The sequence below is a fragment of the Budorcas taxicolor genome, chromosome 2 (assembly GCF_023091745.1).
Source record: "Budorcas taxicolor isolate Tak-1 chromosome 2, Takin1.1, whole genome shotgun sequence".
NCBI classification, from domain to species: Eukaryota; Metazoa; Chordata; class Mammalia; order Artiodactyla; family Bovidae; genus Budorcas; species Budorcas taxicolor.
Window position 1 is genome coordinate 143,133,914 of NC_068911.1, and position 22,556 is coordinate 143,156,469.

At 41.0% G+C, this 22,556-nt stretch overlaps 1 protein-coding gene and 1 pseudogene across 1 annotated transcript; one reads left to right on the forward strand and one right to left on the reverse strand.

Annotated features, from left to right (window-relative positions):
- Positions 1–4,978: 4,978 nt before the first annotated feature.
- LOC128043548 (40S ribosomal protein S17-like) lies at positions 4,979–5,390 on the reverse strand (annotated as a pseudogene).
- Positions 5,391–12,035: 6,645 nt separating this feature from the next.
- Positions 12,036–22,240, forward strand: LOC128060995 (cytoplasmic dynein 1 light intermediate chain 1-like). The gene is made up of 2 exons (XM_052653361.1): positions 12,036–12,064; positions 20,761–22,240. The coding sequence occupies exons 1-2, from the start codon at positions 12,036–12,038 to the stop codon at positions 22,136–22,138; spliced, it is 1,407 nt and encodes a 468-aa protein (XP_052509321.1). The 3' UTR covers positions 22,139–22,240.
- Positions 22,241–22,556: the final 316 nt, after the last annotated feature.

The following is a 22,556-nucleotide window of genomic DNA, read 5'->3' on the forward strand; positions in this document are numbered from 1 at the left end:
TCTCCTGCATTGGAAGGCAGATTCTTCACTACTTCATCAGGGAAGCCCAAACTAGAAACTAAATGGGTGCTTATTAACTTAGTCATGGGACAGTTCAGTCAAGTACTTTAGAAAATAATCATAATGCTACATGGTATTTATTTGTCCCTCCTATTTTTTCCCATCCAGGACCCCTCTCAGAAGATGCATCAGGAATTTAGCATATCTAATTTCGGAATACTATTGAGACTGTACCCACCTTGATGACATGTTGAAAATTATATTTTATGATAATATTAACCAAATCATTATACTTTTTCTATAAATACTTGCAAATAAAGTAAAAGGAAACATGTAAACTCAAGTATGTGCTTTGCATGTTCTTGGGTGGTTTTATTCCAAATTACTTTTTAAATGAATCTTCTTTCCCCATTGTCAAAGTTCTTTTGTTCTTGATCTAGATTTTAATGAGGAAAGATATTTGGACTTTTTTCCCCTTTTAACTGTTTGGATTTTTTATTTAAGAACCAGATTTTTTCAGGTGTGTGATATAGGTGATATCTCTGATTCAGTAGAAACTTTCTTGCCTTATTGTCACCCTGAACTAATCAGGTCCTGGGGGAGATTTGGTCACTTCTCCAGAGACATTCATCAGTGCTAATGGGCCCAGGTCATCGTGCCCATTTGTTTTTGTTTTTATTTAAAAACAGATGGCCCTGACATCAGGAGTATCTTATAAGTTTATCAACTATTTTTCTTTAATCTCTGAGGATTAAATTTATAAATGCAAACATAGATAATCTTTGTAATAGTAAAGTTTGTAATTTATAAGGTGAGATACATTAAAAAATTGTTCTTTAGTTGCTAAATCATGTCTGACTCTTTTGAACCCCATGGACTGTCACTCACCAGGCTCTTCTGTCCATGGGATTCTCCAGGCAAGAATACTGGAGTGGGTTGCCATTTCCTTCCCAGGGGATCTTCCTGACTTGGGGATCAGACCCACATCTCCTGCATTGGCAGGTGGTTTCTTTACTGCTGAGCCACCAGGAAAGCCCTTTAAAAAGATTCAGTTCAGTTCAGTTCAGTCGCTCAGCCGTGTCTGACTCTTTGCGACCCCATGAATCGCAGCACGCCAGGCCTCCCTGTCCATCACCAACTCCCGGAGTTCACTGAGACTCACATCCATCGAGTCAGTGATGCCATCCAGCCATCTCACCTTGGGTCGTCCCCTTCTCCTCCTGCCCCCAATCCCTCCCAGCATCAGGGTATTTTCCAATGAGTCAACTCTTCGCCTGAGGTGCCCAAAGTACTGGAGCTTCAGCTTTAACATCATTCCTTCCAAAGAAATCCCAGGGCTGATCTCCTTCAGAATGGACTGGTTGGATCTCCTTGCAGTCCAAGGGTCTCTCAAGAGTCTTCTCCAACACCACAGTTCAAAAGCATCAGTTCTTCGGTGCTCAGCTTTCTTTATAGTCCAGCTCTCACATCCGTACATGACTACTGGAAAAACCGTAGCCTTGACTAGATGGACCTTTGTTGATAAAGTAATGTCTCTGCTTTTTAATATGCTGTCTAGGTTGGTCATAACTTTCCTTCCAAGGAGTAAGCGTCTTTTAATTTCATGTCAGCAGTCACCATCTGCAGTGATTTTGGAGCCCCCCAAAATAAAGTCAACCACTGTTTCCACTGTTTCTCCATCTATTTGCCATGAAGTGATGGGACCAGATGCCATGATCTTGGTTTTCTGAATGATGAGCTTTAAGCCAACTTTTTCACTCTCCTCTTTCACTTTCATCAAGAGGCTGTTTAGTTCTTCTTCACTTTCTGCCATAAGGGTGGTGTCATTTGAATATCTGAGGTTATTGATATTTCTCCCGGCAATCTTGATTCTAGCTTGTGCCTCCTCCAGTCCAGCATTTCTCATGAAGAACTTGGCATATCAGTTAAATAAGCAGGGTGACAATACACAGCCTTGATGTACTTCTTTTCTTATTTGGAAACAGTCTGTTCCATGTCCAGTTCTAACTGTTGCTTCCTGATCTGCATACAGGTTTCTCAAGAGGCAGGTCAAGTGGTCCCATATTCCTATCTCCTTCAGAATTTTCCACAGTTTATTGTGATCCATGCAGTCAAAAGCTTTGGTATAGTCAATAAAGCAGAAATAGATGGTTTTCTGGAACTCTCTTGCTTTTTCTAAGATCCAGCAGATATTGGCAATTTGATCTCTGGTTCCTCTGTCTTTTCTAAAACCAGCTTGAACATCTGGAAGTTCACAGTTCACGTATTGCTTGGAGAATTTTGAGCATTGGTTTACTAGCATGTGAGATGAGTGTAATTATGCAATAGTTTGAGCATTCTTTGGCATTGCCTTTTTTTGGGATTGGAATGAAAATGGACTTTTCCAGTCCTGTGGCCACTGCTGAGTTTCCAAATTTGCTGACATATTGAATGCAGCACTTTTACAGCATCACCTTTCAGGATTTGAAATAGCTCAACTGGAATTCTATCACCTCCACTAGCTTTGTTCGTAGTGATTTTTCTTAAGGCCCAATTGACTTTGCATTCCAGCATGTCTGGCTCCAGGTGTGAGTGATCACACCATTGTGATTTTCTGGGTCATGAAGATATTTTTTATACAGTTGTTCTGTGTATTCTTCCTGCCTTTTTTTTTTTTTTTAAATATCTTCTGCTTCTGTTAGGTCTTTTCCATTTCTGTCCTTTATTGAGTCCATCTTTGCATCAAATGTTCCCTTTTTTTCTCTAATTTTCTTGAAGAGATCTCTAGTCTTTCTCATTCTATTGTTTTCCTCCATTTCTTTGCATTGATCTCTGAGGAAGGCTTTCTTATCTCTCCTTGCTATTCTTTGCTGTCATCTTGTTATCTTTGCTATTACCTTTGCTTATCTCTCCTTGCTATTTCTTATCTTGCCTTGCTATAATGGTCATTCAGCTGACCATTATAACTACTACTGTGGGCAGGAATCCCTTAGAAGAAATGGAGTAGACATCATAGTCAACAAAATGTCCTAAATGCAGTACTTGGATGCAGTCTCAAAAATGACAAATGATCTCTGTTCATTTCCAAAGCACCATTCAATATCATGGCAATCCAAGTCTATGCCCCAACCTGTAATGCTAAAGAAGCTGAAGTTGAAGACCTACAAGATCTCCTAGAACTAACACCCCCAAAAGGTGTCCTTTTCATTATAGGGGACTGGAATGCAAAAGTAGGAAGTCAAGAAACACCTGGAGTAACAGGCAAATTTGGCCTTGGAGTACAGAATGAAGTGGGGCAAAGGCTAATAGAGTTTTGCCAAGAGAATGCACTGGTCATAGCAAACACCCTCTTACAACAACACAAGAGAAGACTCTACATATGGTCATCACCAGATGATCAACACTAAAATCAGATTGATTATATTCTTTGCAGCCAAAATTGGAGAAACTCTATACAGTCAGCAAAAACAAGACTGGGAGCTGACAGTGGCTCAGATGATGAACTCCTTATTGCCAAATTCAGACTTAAATTGAAGAAAGTGGGGAAACCACTAGACCATTCATATGACCTAAATCAAATCCCTAACAGTTATACAGTGGATGTGAGAAATAGATTTAAGGGACTAGATCTGAAAGACAGAGTGCCTGATGATCTATGGGCAGGGGTTTGTGACTTTGTACGGGAGACAGGGATCAAGACCAAGGCCAAGAAAAAGAAATGCAAAAAGCAAAATGGCTGTCTGGGGAGGCCTTACAAATAGCTGTGCAAAGAAGAGAAGTGAAAAGTGAAGGAGAAAAGGAAAGATACACACATTTGAATGCAGAGTTCCAAGGAATAGCAAGAAGAGATAAGAAAGCCTTCCTCAGTGATCAATGGACATGAGTTTGAGTAAACTCTGGGAGTGGGTGATGGACAGGGAGGCCTGGTGTGCTGCAGTCCATGGGGTCGCAAAGAGTTGGACACAACTGAGTAACTGAGCTGAAGCTTATCAAGTATATGGCCTTGGGAAAATCACCTGTTGACCTTCTTTCTCAGTGCTAAATTTTTCAACAGAGTTAGAGATAATTTTCAAGAATTTGTTCTGTTGATTCATTAAATTTGGATCAGTACTCTCATCTTCATACATGTTTGACACTTTTGATATTGTCCACTTTCTTTTATTTTGTCCCTACTCATTTGTTTGTATTGGCCTGCAAATTTATCATTCCCATTAACATAAGCCAGTTAAGATGGAAATGTTAACAGTAGTAATTCCTAGGTGGTGCTAGTGGCAAGAACCAGTCTGCCAATGCAGGAGACATAGGAGACATGAGTTTAATCCCTGGATTGGGAAGATCTCATGAAGGAGGACATGGCATTCCACTCCAGTATTCTTGCCTGGAGAATCTCATAGACACAGGAGCCTGGTGGGTGACAGTCTATAGGGTCGCAAAGACTTGGACATGACTAAAGCCATTTCACACACACACACACACACACACACACACACACACACACATTAACACTGCTGCTGCTGCTGCTGCTGCTAAGTCGCTTCAGTCGTGTCCGACTCTGTGCAACCCCATAGACGGCAGCCCACCAGGCTCCCCCGTCCCTGGGATTCTTCAGGCAAGAACACTGGAGTGGGTTGCCATTTCCTTCTCCAATGCAAGAAAGTGAAAAGCGAAAGTGAAGTCGCTCAGTCGTGTCCGACTCTTAGCGACCACATGGACTGCAGCCTACCAGGCTCCTCCGTCCATGGGATTTTCCAGGCAAGAGTACTGGAGTGGGGTGCCATTGCCTTCTCTACATTAACACTAGTAGCTCCATTAATTGTGTGTTATGGATAATGCAACACAATGTATATTTTGCTCTTTAAACAGCTCCTCAAAGTAGTAGTTGGATTTTCTCAGGAAAAAAAAAAAGAGATAAATAAATGCTAGGTAATTACAGCCTATCTCCTTTTTGTTGTTGCTGTGTCTGAAGTTTATTCAAAATATTGCAGCACTGTAGAAAGTTTCAAACAACTCCATGTGGTGTTTTGAAATTTATCCCAAAGATGGGCTGAGTGACCTGCAGATTGGACAGACTGCCAAAGTCCAAGAGCTTCAGGGTTTCCTTAGTGTCAGGACCTATTAATACTTCAGTGATCTCCTGATCCAGACTGAGATCTTAGCACATAAATATCCCTCCTCTCTTGCTCTTCCTCCTGCAGCTTGATGGAGATACCTCTCACTGGGTCCCTCTGAATCCACTTCATCAGATGTTTGACAGAGCCTGTGATCTTGTTGCCGAGCTTCTTGTTGGGAATAATGGCAGTCTCCTCACACACACGCTTACTGGTGTGGAATTCATTGCCCAAGCTTGTACAGTACTTCTCAGTGATGACCCAGGCTGCCTTCTTCTTGGTTTTGGTGTGAATGTGACCCATATTGGCAGGTTCTTGGTACAAGAACTCACCCTACCTCCTTTCTAAGCCCTAAACCAATTGTGGAGTAAACATAGGTATCTGTGTATGTGCGTGCATGCTTAGGTGCTTCAGTCTTGTCTAATTTTTTGCAACCCCGTATGGACCATAGCCTGCCAGGCTCCACTGTCCATGGGGTTTTTCCAACAAAAATACTGAAGTGGGTTGCTATGCCCTCCTCCAGGGGATCTTCCCCACCCAGGGATCACACCCACGTCTCCTGCACTACAGGTGGATTATTTACTGCTGAGCCACCTGGAAGCCCAGACATAGGTATCTGAGGGGGATTAAAATATCAGGTTGTCAGCTGGAAAGCAAGATTGGATAATGCAACAATGCAATTGGCCTCCAGGCATACATTTCCCCCTCAATTTAGACCACATTCCCCACATGCAAGTAAATTCTCAGAAAAGATACCTTGCCAGCTCCATGAAATAATCTCCCATAACTTTTAACTCAGAGAACATTTGAATTCTAAATGTTAACTGATTTGGGCTTCCAAACTTGCTTTTAGAAGAAAATCTTCAGAGCTGATTAACAGCATTAATGGATGAATACAAGAAGAGAATGCTTTAGTTAAGCACACAAGATATAATAGACCACAGATGGAAATAGTCGCTTGAATAACTTAACCCTTCCCAGTAGATGGGTGTGATCAGTGGTGTCAAACTCTTTGTATCTCTCCAGTCAGATTAATAAATTTAAACATCTATCAGGGAGATAAATATAGCACAAAGGACATAGAAACAGATATTTCCAAGGTGTTTCTTCAAAACTGTTCTTTTCTAGCAAGTAAAATGGATGTCAGTTCAGTTCAGTTCAGTCACTCATCATGACCAACTCTTTGCAACCCCATAGACTGCAAAATACCAGGCCTCCCTGTCCATCACCCGCTCCCGGAGTTTACTCAAACTTATCTCCATTGAGTCAGTGATGCCATCCACCATCTCATCCTTTGTCATCCCCTTCTCCTCCTGCCCTCAATCTTTCCCAGCAGCAGGGTCTTTTCAAATGAGTCCATTCTTTGCATTAGGTGGCCAAAGTATTGGAGTTTTAGCTTCAACATCAGTCCTTCCAATGAGCACTCAGGACTGATCTCCTTTAGGATGGACTGGTTGGATCTCCTTGGTGTCCAAGGGACTCTCAAGAGTCTTCTCCAACACCACAGTTCAAAAGCATCAATTCTTCCGCATTCAGCTTTCTTTATAGTCCAACTCTCACATCCATACATGACTACTGGAAAAACCATAGCCTTGACTAGATGGACCTTTGTTGACAAAGTAATGTCTCTGCTTTTTAATATGCTGTCTAGGTTGGTCATAACTTTCTTTCCAAGAAGTAAGCGTCTTTTAATTTCATGGCTGCAATCACCATCTGCATTGATTTTGGAGCTCCCCCCAAAATGAAGTCAGCCACTGTTTCCCCATCTATTTTCCATGAAGTGATAGGACTGAATCCTATGGTCTTAGTTTTCTGAATGTTGAGCTTTAAGCCAACGTTTTCACTCTCCTCTTTCACTTTCATCAAGAGGCTCTTTAGCTCCTTTTCACTTTCTGCCCTAAGGGTGCTGTCATCTGCATATCTGAGATTATTGATGTTTCTCCCAGTAATCTTTATTCCAGCTTATGCTTCATCCAGCCCAGTATTTCTCATGATGTAGTCTGCATATAAGTTAAATAAGAAGGGTGACAATAAACAGCCTTGATGTACTCCTTTCCCCATTTGGAACCAGTCTGTTATTCCATGTTCAGTGGATGTCACCTTTTTGGAAACCTGTGGAGAGAGGAATGTGTTGCTGTGTAGTCGCTAAATCATGTTAGATTCTTTTGCAACCCCATGGACTCTAGCCCTCTGGGCTCCTTTGGCCATGGGATTTCCCAGGCAAGAATATGGGAGTTGGTTGCCATTTACTCCTCCAGAGTGTCATCCCCACCCAGGGATTGAACCTACTGACAGGCAGATTCATCACCACTGAGCCATCAGGGAAGCCCAAGAAGAATGTGGTTCCCTGTAACAGAAATTATTATTCCTTCTAGTTTACAGATAAGGTCAGAGACCTTAAAGCAGTAAAGTCACTTGCACCAGGTCTCACAGGGAATAATAGAGTAAGGACTCAAATCCAGATTTTCAGATACACATAGTTTATACTCTTCAAAGTAGCCAAGGAGACAGATACAATAAAAAACTGATGTAAATATTGTTTTGGGACACTTTAGTGACTAAACAAGAACAACAACAAGAAAACTACATATGACCAATAACCAAGAACAGATATGTATCTGATTTTAAGGATCATTATGCAAATAAAAAATTAAATTAGCTAATGTTTTATATTAAGGTCTTTTAGAATGAAGCTATGAAAATATTTCTTCTCTGGTGACTCAGACAGTAAAGAATCCACCTGCATTGTGGGAGATTGTGTTTGATCCCTGGTTTGAGAAGATCCCCCGGAGAAGGGTATAGCAACCTACTCCAGTATTCTTGCCTGGAGAATCCCCATGGATGGACGAGCCTGGAGGGATACAGTCCATGGGGTTGCGAAAGGTCAGACATGACTGAGCGACTAAGCACACTCACACAAAGTTATGAAGATACTACTGATTATTATCACAGTTATTGTATTTCCATCAGATTTTTATAGTATAAGGTTAATGATTCTTGCTTTAGCTACATTTTGAATTGCTGTGAGGATTAAACACAATAATGTGCCTAGAATTTCTGTATAAGCTAGAAAGCACTGTACAAATGAAGGTTACCATTATTGATTTGTACATTAATTGTTAGTTTTCAAATATGCATTAGTTCATGCTTTAGTGATGAAAATTTGGAGTACAAAATCTGTTAGGAAATGCTATTGTAAAGTAAATAGAGGTTGAGACATAATTTCAGATGAACAAAATGTAGCCAAGAGACTGATTACCACTAATTGAACATTGCATTTTATTGATTTTGTAGTTTCTTTCTACTTTCCAGCTCAGAATGCAGAGAAGCTAAAAGGTGTAGGCCTTGGAAAACATCCATGTAAATCTAATTTATCAGCTTGATGGCTTTCTTGCTACCAAAAAATGTGGTGCCTGGGATTCACCTGTAAGGTTGCTAAAAATGCAGAGTCTCAGATCCACTTTAAACTTACTGAATCAGAATCTTAAGAAACACTTCCCTATTAGAAAAAAAAAAAAAATCAGTGACTTATTACACCACTAAAAGTACATATGATTATTGGATTTCTCTAACATCTCATACACCAGTAAAGTAATGCTCAAAATTCTCCAAGCCAGGCTTCAACAATACCTGAACCGTGAACTTCCTGATGTTCAAGCTGGTTTTAGAAAAGGTAGAGGAGCCAGAGATCAAATTGCCAACATCCGCTGGATTATGGAAAAAGCAAGAGAGTTCCAGAAAAACATCTCTTTCTGCTTTATTGACTATGCCAAAGCCTTTGACTGTGTGGATCACAATCAACTGTGGAAAATTCTGAAGGAGATGGGACTATCAGATCACTTGACCTGCCTCTTGAGAAATCTGTATGCAGGCCAGGAAGCAACAGTTAGAACTGGACATGGAACAACAGACTGGTTTCAAATAGGAAAAGGAGTATGTCAAGGCTGTATATTGTCACCCTGCTTATTTAACTTATATGCAGAGTACATCATGAGAAACGCTGGACTGGAAGAAACACAAGCTGGAATCAAGATTGCTGGGAGAAATATCAATCACCTCAGATATGCAGATGACACCACCCTTATGGCAGAAAGTGAAGAGGAGCTGAAAAGCCTCTTGATGAAAGTGAAAGTGGAGAGTGAAAAAGTTGGCTTAAAGCTCAACATTCAGAAAATGAAGATCATGGCATCCAGTCCCATCACTTCATGGGAAATAGATGGGGAAACAGTGGAAACAGTGCCAGACTTTATGTTTTGGGGCTCCAAAATCACTGCAGATGGTGACTGCAGCCATGAAATTAAAAGGCGCTTACTCCTTGGAAGAAAAGTTATGAGCAACCTAGATAGCATATTGAAAAGCAGAGACATTACTTTGGTGACTAAGGTCCGTCTAGTCAAGGCTATGGTTTTTCCTGTGGTCATGTATGGATGTGAGATTTGGACTATGAAGAAGGCTGAGCGCTGAAGAATTGATGCTTTTGGACTGTGGTGAGCATCCCTTGGACTGCAAGGAGATCCAACCAATCCATTCTGAAGGAGATCAGCCCTGGGATTTCTTTGGAAGGAATGATGCTAAAGCTGAAACTCCAGTACTTTGGCCACCTCATATGAAGAGTTGACTCACTGGAAAAGACTCTGATGCTGGGAGGGGTTGGGGGCAGGAGGAGAAGGGGACGACCGAGGATGAGATGGCTGGATGGCATCACCGACTCAATGGACGTGAGTCTGAGTCAACTCCGGGAGTTGGTGATGAACAGGGAGGCCTGGTGTGCTGCATTCATGGGGTCGCACAAAGTAGGACACGACTGAGTGGCTTAACTGAACTGAACTGAATATGACTAGAAATCTTTCTCTTACACAGTATTTATGGTATATCAATCAAATAAAATTGACATGGTGTGGTTTCTTTATCTCATGGTACCTATAGCTCAATGGTGGAAGATGGGAATAAATAAAAAAACTCAAAAGTATAAACTGATTAATTTTCTGTGAAGGTGACAGGTTGATGACACTGATGCTGCCTAGACACAGATATCTGGGAAGGTTACCTAAGGCAGGTGATGTTGTTTTGGAAGATATGAGACAGCCATTCAATAACTAAGCAAGACTTATAAGGTTTTAAGGATGAAAAGAGCTCCATATATTCCAGAAGCTAAAAAGAGGCTAGTATCTCTGAAATGAATTGAATGAGATAGACTGTGGTTGGAGATGAGATTGGATAGACCAGCAGGACCCAGAATAGGTAGTCTTACAAGCCATGGCTACATGTTTTTAACTTATAGTGCAATGAGAAGTCATTGATGTGCTTTAAGCAGACAAGGGAGGAGTTAAGGTGAACACTTACATTTGAAATAGTTACAATTTATATTTGAGAAAGAATTAATCTGGCTCCTATATGGAGCATAAATTGGACAGGCATGTTAGAAGTCTGCAGGAATAATACAGATGGCAGAGAGGAAAGTGATAAATGGATTTTGAAAGTGAAAGTCACTCAGTCGTGTCCAATTCTGTGCAACCCCATGGACTATACAGTCCCTGGAATTCTCCAGGCTGGAATACTGGAGTGGGAAGCTATTCCTTTCTTCAGAAGATCTTCCCAGCCTAGGGATCAAACCCAGGTCTCTCACATTGCAGGCAGATTCTTTACCAGTTGAGTCACCACGGAAGTCCAAGAGTACCAGAGTGGGTAGCCTATCTCTTCTCCAGTGGATTTTCCTGACCCAGGATTTTAGCAGTATTTATTTGTATTAGAGGTGTGCCCTCAAATCCATTGTTTATCCTTTCTCTTTTCTGTTATACATTTTAGAGTGTTTCCCTGCTGCATGTGGCTTGCACTGACACAGAACATTAGTTGGAGTTTGGTAGAATATTTCGGCAGGTGTACCATCTTGCCCATGGCTTCACCTCTCTCCGCATTGGCTTGCTTTGGTCCCAGCTTCTATTAGATGCTCATAGGCTCCAGTCACCAGAAACACCATATCCTTCCTTTGCTCATTTGATAATCTTTGGGTTGCATTACCAATTTCTGCTTAGATTTTTCAGCTCTTCTGTCATCTATGAAACCAATTCCTTGCATCAGATTTCCTTTGCTGTTAAGGGCATACACTGTTATCTTCTGAAAGGATGTAGAAAGTAACAGAAGGGAAAGAATAAAGAATGTTGCCCAGATTTTAGCTTAGAGTAATTGGTCACAGAGATTGAATCAGGTGCAGTTTTGAAAGAGATGGTTCATTAATTCACTTTTGGACATTCTGATTTTGATACATTCAAATGCAAATATCTAATAGGTCTATCCTTCATGCCAGATTCTGAGTTTTAAATCTCTAAATCATTAGATAGGTTTCCCAGGTGGCTCAGAGAGTAAAGAATCTGCCTGTAATGTGGGAGACCTGTGTTTGATTCCTGGATTGGGAAGATCCCCTGGAGAAAGGTATGGCAACCCACTTCAGTATTCTTGCCTGGAGAATTCCATGGACAGAGGACCCCGGCAAGCTATAGTTCATGGGGTGGCAAAGAGTCAGACATGACTGAGTGAGTAACACACAAACAAATCATTAAGTAGTCATAGGAATGAATAGGCAATCCAGGAGAAAATGTAGAGATAAGAGAAAGGGGATTTAGATAGAATCCTAAAGAATGTGAAGTTGACTGGTGGAGTATGAAACTACAAAAATAGTTACAGAGCTGAGAATTTCCTGGATTCAAGTTAATAAATCCACTAGAATCTGTAGAATATCTGTAGCATGCATCTCTCTTGTTTTATAAATTATACTGCCAAATGAAACACCATCAGACAACACAAAAGCAATGAAACGTGGGCCCTGTAGGAGAAAGACAAGACAAGAATCTTTGCAAGTTATTAATTCCATCTTAATTGTAAAGTAACTTGACACTTCTGATTATGATGCACATTTTGATTTTGATTCATGTGCTCCAGGCTAATAGTAGAATGCAGTCTACAATTGGGCTCATCTGCCAGTAAGTCCAACGCAATTCAGAGGGTCAGTGCAACTGAAATCCAGTCCATTCTCCACTAGCCAAACTGTAGACCCTGGTTCAAAATAATCTCTGCTGGAGAAAAGGAGGCTTTCTGTAGACCCTACCTACATGAGAGAAAGATTTTCCAACACATGCAAAGGTGTTTGTGCATTAGAAGTGCTTGGGGACAGGGCAAGACTAAGTGTGCTGTGTAGACAATGTCAATTTTAGGCTAAACCACTTAAATGATGTCGGGGCTTCTCTTGTAGCTCTGCTGGTAAAGAATCTGCCTGCAATGCAGGAGACCCTAGTTCAATTCCTGAGCCGAGAAGTTCTGATGGAGAAGGGATAGGCTACCCACTACAGTATTCTTGGGCTTCCCTGGTGGCTCAGATGGTAAAGAATCCACCTGCAATGCAGAACACCTTGGCTTGATTCCTTGGTTGGGAAGATTCCCTGGAGGAGAGCATGGTAACCCACTCCAGTATTCTTGCCTGGAGAATCCTATGCACAAAAGAGCCTTGCAGGCTACAGTCTATGGGGTTGCAAAGAGTCAGACATGACTGAGCAACTAAGCACATCACTTATGAGGTCAAGTCTTAGGGAAAGTCCAGGCCATACTACTGAGGAGAAGTGTTGAGAGTAGTTTTTCTCAAGGTATGATTCTTAGACTATCAGCATCAGAATCTCCCCAAGGAAATTTCCAAGACCCCACATTGAAACTCAAGAATTCCCATCTGTTAGAGTAGGAACCAGGACCTCAATCTTTTATGGGCATATTAGGACATTCCTATTACAAACATTACAAAAAGCTGCTCTAGGATACAGACCTGATTTGGAAAACATCGGCTTGACTCTGCAATTTCCTTTTTGTAGACTGAAGAAAGACACACATTACATTGGCTTTGGAACTTTTGTGAGGTTGGATGTGTGTGTGTGTTTGTGTGTGTGTGTGTTTGTGTGTGTGTGTATTCAGTTGCTTCAGTTGTGTCTGACTGTTTGTGACCCCATGGACTGCAGCCCACCAGGCTCCTCTGTCCATGGGATTTCTAGGTAAGAATACTGGAGTGGGTTGCCATGCCCACTCCAGGAAATCTTCCCAACCCAAGGATCAAACCTGATCCTCCTGCATTGCAAGTGGATTCCTTACCACTGAACCACTGAGGAAATCCCCAGAGGTGTATAAAAACCTATAAAATATCCTAAATTACTCCTTTATGCTCCTGCTGTCCTGTCAGATCTTTCCTGAAAGTCCTCTTACAGAGTTGCTATGGAAATACACTGATTAAACCCAGACTCACAGGTGAATTTAACATATGATATTTAAGCATATTTTAAAGTAGGATATTCAAAAGAATAAGTTCTTCATTCTGCAAATGATCTTATTCCTAATGCTTTCCTCCAGGACATGTCTACCTTTGTCCATCCTGCATTTGACCATTACAGTCATCACCCTAGAGCAGATTAACTGGTCAACCACGTCCCCACTGCTCTTCTCCACTCCAGCCATGCCGTCCAGGTTATGTCCTCCTGAACCCCAAGTCCAGTCTGTCTTATCTGTCACTTGCTTACCTTTATTTCTGTTTTTCCCACTGGAAGGTACTCAACACTAGAATGTAAAAATTATCTATGAATGAAAGTGTTAGTTGCTTAGTCACATCTGATTCTTTGTGACTTCCATGAACTGTAGCTCACCAGGCTCCTCTGTCCAAGGAATTCGCCAGGCAAGAATACTGGAATGGGTTACCATTCCCTTTTCTAGGGATCTTCCTGACCCAGGTGTCAAAGCAGGGTCTCCTGCATTGCAGGCAGATTCTTTACTGTCTGAACCACCAGGGAAGCATCTGTGAATAGACACACACAAAAATGAACCTATATAGGACAGGTTTAGGTTTAGGAGATTTATCTGTCCCCTTTCACCTTTGCTTAATTAGAGAGATGCTGTAAAATAGGTTTGCTGCATTATTACAGGAAGGGCTTCCCAGGTGGCTCATTATAAAAGAATGAGCCAAAGCAGGAGATGCAGGAAATGTGGGTGAGTTCCCTGGGTCTGCAAGATCCCTTGGAGGAGGAAATGGCAACCCATTTCAGTATTCTGGCAAAATCCTATGAAGAGAGAACCCTGGCATAGGGTTTCTCTGGACCCATAGTCCATATGGCCACAAACAGTTTGGCATAACTGAGCACACACAAATGCAATATTATCAAAAATTCTTGGGCAAAACTTTCAGAAGTCACTTAGAGTAGTAATCTTAGGAATATCTCTGTCAAGTTTTTCCAGGTAAAGAATTTGGAATCTAATGAAGCAGGGCACTCAAGCTGGTGCTCTGGGACAACCCAGAGGGATGGGGTGGGGAGGGGGGTTCAGAATGGGGGGACACAAATACACTTCAGGCTGATTTATGTTGATGTATAGCAAAAGCCACCACAATATTGTAAAGTAATTAGCCTCAATAAAAATAGATAAATTAATTTTAAAAAATAAAAAATAAAAGGCAGAGTAATGGAGATATAAACGTGAAATAAAGAGAATCTAAAATGAAAAATAAAATAAAAATTAAAAAAAAAGAATTTGGGAAATCTCGAGCCATTGAAATTTGGGGGATGAGTGCTTTTTCCAGTAATTTAATTACTAATTTGTAATGAGGACCCATAAAAGCAACCCTGATGTTTGCTCAGTTTCACTGAACTCCTTAGCATACACGTCCTGCTTTCCTAAAAAAGATGCATGCCTGGAGGGAGGTTAAAGAGCCGTTTATCCTGGAAGGTATTTGTCCTCCTTTCTTTTGACATTTTATTGCCCTTTAACTCATTTGTGAAAGATATCAAAGCAGAATCAGACTAGGGGATAAAGGTCTTTTCATGAAAATGGCCGATCTGCATAGATCTCTTTGTTCTTCCCTGTGGGAGGTCTTTTGATCAGTACATGGGAAGAGAATTTATGAAGAAAGAAAGTTAAGACAATTTTATGTCAATAGATAAAGTATCAGAGCAAAAACATACACTTTCTATACAGGAATATGAAACTTACTCAAGCTGAAATTATAAAATTATGCCTGGCTATAAGTACAGCAAGGCAAAAAAAGAATATATCTATTAGTGGTGTGTCTGGTTATTTTGGAACATAATAAAAACAAAGGCATAAATTCTTGAGGCCCATCCAATTGCTGTCTGGGGAAAATGCATACAGGGCTTAAGTTTCAGTTAGGATACTATGGCCTTTATATGCTTTGAACTCCCACTCCGCAAGGTAGGGGATATAAATGGATATTCTTTCCCCCATGAAATTTTGAATCTCTGCTTTTAGCATAGCTCCTTTCTGATATAGAGCTTTGTAGTCATACATGTGAAAGACCTATGTTTATGAAACACGGACCAGGGTTTGAAATATTGTGTTATTTTAAGCATAAAACTTGTCATTATAATCTGATATCTATTAAATATTTTTGTCTATGTTGTTAGGATGTATTTTTATGGATTTTGAGTTGTATTTCTTTAAGGAGCATTCTTTGCTTAATTTTAATTAGGTAGGAAATTGAGAAATACAAGTTAACTTGTTTTACTGTATGGATACGTGTAGTACATTTGCACATATGTATGTAAGTATGTTTTTATTCACTTATATGCCCCAAATGCCTAAGCTTTTTCTAATATGAGTGTAAAACAAAGTCACTTTTCACATATTCAATAAATAATGATCAGTGCTTAGTATGTACAAAGCACTGTCTCAGTCACTAGGGGCTTAACAACAAACAACCCACTCAAATCTTTTTCCTCAGGGAGTTCATTTGGGAAGAAAGTCAGTAAATTTTCAGTACCAGGAATTACACTGGTTTAAGCCCTTTCATCTTTCTTCAAATACCCCACAACTTTTCCTCAAGTCTGTCCTGTGCTCAGGTGTACAATCATGAATTATACAGTTAGCCCTCTGTATCTGCAGGCTCCACATTTATGGATTCAGTCAACTGGGGGAAAAAATTTCCAGAAAGTTAAAAAAAGCAAAACTTGAATTTTCAGCTTGTTGCAACTATTTACATAACATTCACATTGTATTAGGTATTATAAATAATTTAGAGATGGTTGAAAATATATAGGAGAATGTGCATAGGTTGTAGGCAAATATTATGACATTTTATATAAAATGACTTGAGCATTCGAAAATTTTGGTATCCTTCAGTTCAGTTCAGTTCAGTCACTCAGTGATGTTCGACTTTTTGCGACCCCATGAATCGCAGCATGCCAGGCCTCCCTGTCCAGCACCAACTTCCGGAGTTCACTCAGATTCAAGTTCATCGAGTCAGTGATGCCATACAGCCATCTCATCCTCTGTCTCATTCCCTTCTCATCCTGCGCCCAATCCCTCCCAGCATCAAAGTCTTTTCCAGTGAGTCAACTCTTCATATGAGGTGGCCAAAGTACTGGAGTTTCAGCTTTAGCATCATTCCTTCCAAAGAAATCCCAGGGCTGATCTCCTTCAGAATGGACTGGTTGGATCTCCTTGCAGTCCAAGGGACTCTCAAGAATCTTCTCCAACACCACAGTTCAAAAGCATCAATTCTTCGGCGCTCAGCTTTCTTCACAGTCCAACTCTCACATCCATATTAGAGGGCCCTAAACCCACGCTGCCTGCGGATACTGACGGTAACTATTATATTTCTTCAGCTACAGTCTCTTCTTCACACCCCTTCGAGTGCACACTTTGAACTTTGGGGATGGACATTGTCCTGGACCCAGCAATCCTCTGGACCCATCATGACTTTTCAGGGCTAAACTCTGCATGTAACTGTCTGGGGCAGTCTGGGGTTGGATCCTCTGACCAGGCTAGTAATCTGGAGCCAGCTGATCATTTCTAAGTATATTTCACTATGCAGAGAAGAGGTTGAGCACTGCTGAGGAAGGTGATTATACATATTGTTTCAGATGTTTTAGTTTGGGCTCTAGAATTGCACACCCTATTCTGTAATATAAATCCATGAAGTTTCCCTGAGCATCATCTTTAAAAGGGAGCTTACTTAGCAATGCATTGTTACACAAGATTCTTGTGGATTTTAAACTCAACACTTTTGCTGTTGTTGTTCAGCTACTAAGTTGTGTCCGACTCTTTGTGATCCTAGGGGCTGCAGCATGCCACACTGCCCTGTCCTTCACTATCTCCTGGAGTTTGCTCAGATTCATGTCCATTGAGTCGGTGATACTATCTAACCATCTCATCTTTTGCTGCCCCCTTCTCCTTTCAGTTCAGTTCAGTCGCTCAGTCGTGTCCAACTCTTTGCAACCCCATGAATCGCAGCACACCAGGCCTCCCTGTCCATCACCAACTCTCGGAGTTTACTCAGACTCGCGTCCATTGAGTCAATGATGCCATCCAGCCATCTCATCCTCTGTCGTCCCCTTCTCCTCCTGCCCCCAATCCCTCCCAGCATCAGAGTCTTTTGAGTCAACTCTTCGCATGAGGTGGCCAAAGTACTGGAGTTTCAGCTTTAGCATCATTCCTTCCAAAGAAATCCCAGGGCTGATCTCCTTCAGAACGGACTGGTTGGATCTCCTTGCAGTCCAAGGGACTCTCAAGAGTCTTCTCCAACACCACAGTTCAAAAGCATCAATTCTTTGGTGCTCAGCCTTCTTCACAGTCCAACTCTCACATCCATACATGACCACAGGAAAAACCATAACCTTGACTAGACGGACCTTAGTCGGCAAAGTAATATCTCTGCTTTTGAATATGCTATCTAGGTTGGTCAAAGATTTTCTTCCAAGGAGTAAGCGTCTGTTAATTTCATGGCTGCAATCATCATCTGCAGTGATTTTGGAGCCCCAAAAAATAAAGCCTGACACTGTTTTCACTGTTTCTCCATCTATTTCCCATGGAGTGATGGGACCAGATGACTTTAGCCCTCAATCTTTTCCAGAATCAGGGTGTTCTTAGAACTCAATACTAGTGACTCATCACAAAATTCCTTTCTACCTGAAAAGAGTTTTGAGTAATTAAATGTTCTCTCTTTTTACATTTTATGTGATATTTTAGGTGCTCTGTTAGATTACAAACCTGAGCAACTGCCTAAAATCCCATCTCTTTATCTGCCTCTCCTGCATCCATCACTGGTGTTGAGAGAGCAAAGCATATTTACTCTATGCCTCTCCAGCTCAAGAGGTGGTCAGACCCTCTCTTTAATTCCCTGTGGCACGGAAGTGACTTGATACATTATAAAAAACAAACAAACAAACAAACACCTCTATATAGGTTCAGGAATACATGCCAGGAGAATAAAATATCAAGTTCCATTAGATTTGGTTTCTCTTGAGGTCAGACTTAAGGCCAAGGAAACTCTAGTCAGATGCATCTCTGCCTATCTCCTGTCAGCCACTCCATGCCAGAGTGCAGTCTCCCTCTTTTAGTAAAATTGTCCCCAAGCATGTCTGTCCAGAGCCCAGAAAATCTCTCAGAAAGCAGATGAAGTTCCTTTCTCACTCCTCGGATTTATCTTGAAAATTCTAATTTCTTATACCAGGATTTGCCATATTCTAAGACGATCTAGAGTGTAAATTAAAAAAAAAAAACAAAAAAACTTTTTTTAGAGAAACTCCTCTTGTACACAGAGTTGGATCTCAGTGCTCTGAACAGATTAAACAATCAAAACATGCTAATACCACTAAATATTGAGATGTCTAGTCTTAGATAAAAGCTGAATACACATAGAGCCTGGTACCTAGTGTGATTTTTTAAAATTAGTTTTATCTTCTACATGGCATAATTATACCTATCTCTCTTTGTGTCCTTTCTCTACTTTCCAAAATCTCAGTTCCAGATTTCTATGAGCAACTGTGTAAAGAAAGATATAGAAGGGAGTGGCAGAGGATGAAAGAGTTAGACAGTGCCACCAACTCAATAGGCATGAATTTGAACAAATTCCAGAAGGCAGTGAAGGATAGAAAGACCTGATGTGCTGCAGTCTATGGGGTCATGAAGAGTTCAGTTCAGTTGCTCAGTCATGTCTGACTCTTTGTAACCCCATGAAGTGCCGCACATCAGGCCTCCCTGTCCATCACCAATTCCCGGAGTTCACTCAAACTCATGTCCATCGAGTCGGTGATACCATCCAGCCATCTCATCCTCTGTCATCCCCTTCTCCTCCTGCCCCCAATCCCTCCCAGCATCAGAGTCTTTTCCAATGAGGCAACTCTTCGCATGAGGTGGCCAAAGTACTGGAGTTTCAGCTTTAGCGTCATTCCTTCCAAAGAAATTTCAGGGCTGATCTCCTTCAGAATGGACTGGTTGGATCTCCTTGCAGTCCAAGGGACTCTCAAGAGTCTTCTCCAACACCACAGTTCAAAAGCATCAATTCTTCAGTGCTCAGCCTTCTTCACAGTCCAACTCTCACATCCATACATGACCAAAGGAAAAACCATAGCCTTGACTAGATGGACCTTAGTCGGCAAAGTAATGTCTCTGCTTTTGAATATGCTATCTAGGTTGGTCATAACTTTTCTTCCAAGGAGTAAGTATCTTTTAATTTCATGGCTGCAATCACCATCTGCAGTGATTTTGGAGCCCAAAAAAATAAAGCCTGACACTGTTTCCACTGTTTCCCCATCTATTTCCCATGAAGTGATGGGACCGGATGCCATGATCTTCGTTTTCTGAATGTTGAGCTTTAAGCCAACTTTTCCACTCTCCACTGTCACTTTCATCAAGAGGCTTTTTAGTTCCTCTTCACTTTCTGCCATGAGGGTGGTGTCATCTGCATATCTAAGGTTATTGATATTTCTCCCACCAATCTTGATTCCAGCTTGTGCTTCCTCCAGTCTAGCATTTCTCATGATGTACTCTGCATAGAAGTTAAACAAGCAGGGTGACAATATAAAGCCTTGACACACTCCTTTTCCAATTTGGAACCAGTCTGTTATTCCATGCCCAGTTCTAACTTTTGCTTCCTGACCTGCATATAGATTTCTCAAGAGGCAGGTCAGGTGGTCTGGTATTCCCATCTCTTTCAGAATTTTCCACAGTTGATTGTGATCCACACAGTCAAAGGCTTTGTCATAGTCAATAAAGCAGAAATAGATGTTTTTCTGGAACTCCCTTGCTTTTTCCATGATCCAGCAGATGTTGGCAATTTGATCTCTGGTTCCTCTGTCTTTTCTAAAACCAGCTTGAACATCAGGAAGTTCACGGTTCAGGTATTGCTGAAGCCTTGGCTTGGAGAATTTTGAGCATTACTTTACTAACATGTGAGATGAGTGCAATTGTGTGGTAGTTTGAGCATTCTTTGGCATTGCCTTTCTTTGGGATTGGAATGAAAACTGACCTTTTCTAGATGTTGGACACGTCTTAGCAATTGAACAACAACAACATGTGCATATATGCCCATCCCCACATACAACATGTATTCATCCATTTAACTCCAGGAGAATAAGCAGCATACCCAGGCACTGAGTGCTCTAAATCTTTAAATAGCAAAGAATACTTTTACCAAGGAGGCAAACAAACAAAAACAAGCATTTAGAGACAAAACTGCTAAAAAAAAGTATATAATTTACAATATATTCTCAGTGTAAATATTACCATTCAGCAAGGTAAATATTTTCTTCACACATTTCTCCAAGGTAATGACTGGGGACTTCTTTAACATTCATGAAACTAAAAAGTTCACTCAAGTGGATTTCCTCTAAAAAAAATCACATTAAAAAAATGTTAGGGGGAAGAACGTGCTGCTGCTGGGTGAAGATGGAGCTGGAAAAACAAGCTTAATAAGAAAAATTCAGGGAATAGAGGAGTACAAGAAAGGAAGAGGATTGGAATATTTGTACTTAAATGTTCATGATGAAGACAGGGACGATCAAACAAGATGTAATGTATGGATCTTGGATGGAGACCCCTATCACAAAGGCCTCCTTAAATTCTCACTGGATGCCATTTCTCTGAAGGACACTTTAGTTATGCTGGTTGTTGACATGTCAAAGCCTTGGACTGCTTTGGATTCTTTACAAAAATGGGCAAGTGTTGTTAGAGAACATATTGACAAATTGAAAGTTCCTCCTGAAGAAATGAAAGAAATGGAACAAAAGTTGGTTAGAGATTTTCAAGAATATGTAGAACCAGGAGAAGATTTCCCAGCTTCCCCTCAGAGAAGAAATACCACGTCACAGGAAGACAAAGATGACAGTGTGCTCTTGCCTCTGGGTGCGGATACACTCACACAGAACTTGGGCGTTCCAGTACTGGTGGTTTGCACAAAGTGTGATGCCATTAGTGTGTTGGAGAAAGAACATGACTACAGAGATGAGCATTTTGATTTTATTCAGTCACATATCCGGAAGTTTTGTTTACAGTATGGTGCAGCACTTATATACACTTCAGTAAAAGAAAATAAAAATATAGATTTAGTATATAAGTACATCGCCCAGAAACTCTATGGATTTCCTTATAAGATTCTTGCTGTTGTTGTGGAAAAAGATGCAGTATTTATTCCAGCAGGGTGGGATAATGATAACAAAATAGGAATATTACATGAAAACTTTCAAACGTTGAAAGCAGAAGATAATTTTGAAGACATCATAACTAAACCACCTGTCCGAAAGGTTGTGCATGAGAAGGAAATTGTGGCGGAAGAAGACCAAGTGTTTCTTATGAAGCTACAGTCCCTTTTAGCAAAGCAGCCACCAACTGCAGCTGGAAGGCCTGTGGACGCCTCACCAAGAGTCCCAGGAGGCTCCCCTCGAACACCAAACAGATCTGTGTCATCCAACGTTGCTAGCGTGTCACCCATCCCTGCTGGGTCAAAAAAAATCGATCCAAACATGAAAGCTGGAGCTACAAGTGAAGGTGTCCTGGCAAATTTCTTTAACAGTTTGCTGAGTAAAAAGACTGGCTCCCCAGGAGGCCCTGGTGTTGGTGGTGGTAGCCCTGGAGGTGGGGCTGCAGGCGGAGGTGGCAGTTTACCACCGTCTGCCAAAAAGTCAGGCCAGAAGCCCGTCCTCTCAGATGTTCATGCGGAACTGGACAGAATCGCACGGAAACCAGTGACGGTTTCCGCTACAACACCTCCATCTCCTGCAGAAGGAGACGCTTCTTGAAGATGCCAAATAAAGCCATCTATTCAGTTTTCTGGGATAATGTAAACTTGCCTCTGCCTTCTCCTTCAAAAGCGGAATTAGGGAGCTGGAGTGCTTTTTCAGATGGACTAAATTTATGTCCTTTGTGTGTGTGTGTGGTTGCCCATTTTTTAATAAAAGGGAACTATACAGAAAAAATTATTCTACACTATGTAGGATTGCTATTTGCATCGCCACTTTGCATAAGAAAGTAATTTTGGATTTTGAAAAACTCAAATTTATAGATCTGAAATACAGCCATGGGATCATATTCTGAAGGCTACTTAAAACACCTAGGAGGGTTTGGGAAGGACAGAATAATAATACGCTTTGGGCATTTGACTGACTTGGAAGTCCAAGCTTATTTTAGTTAAGACTGTTAAGAAATCTTTTAAAAAAT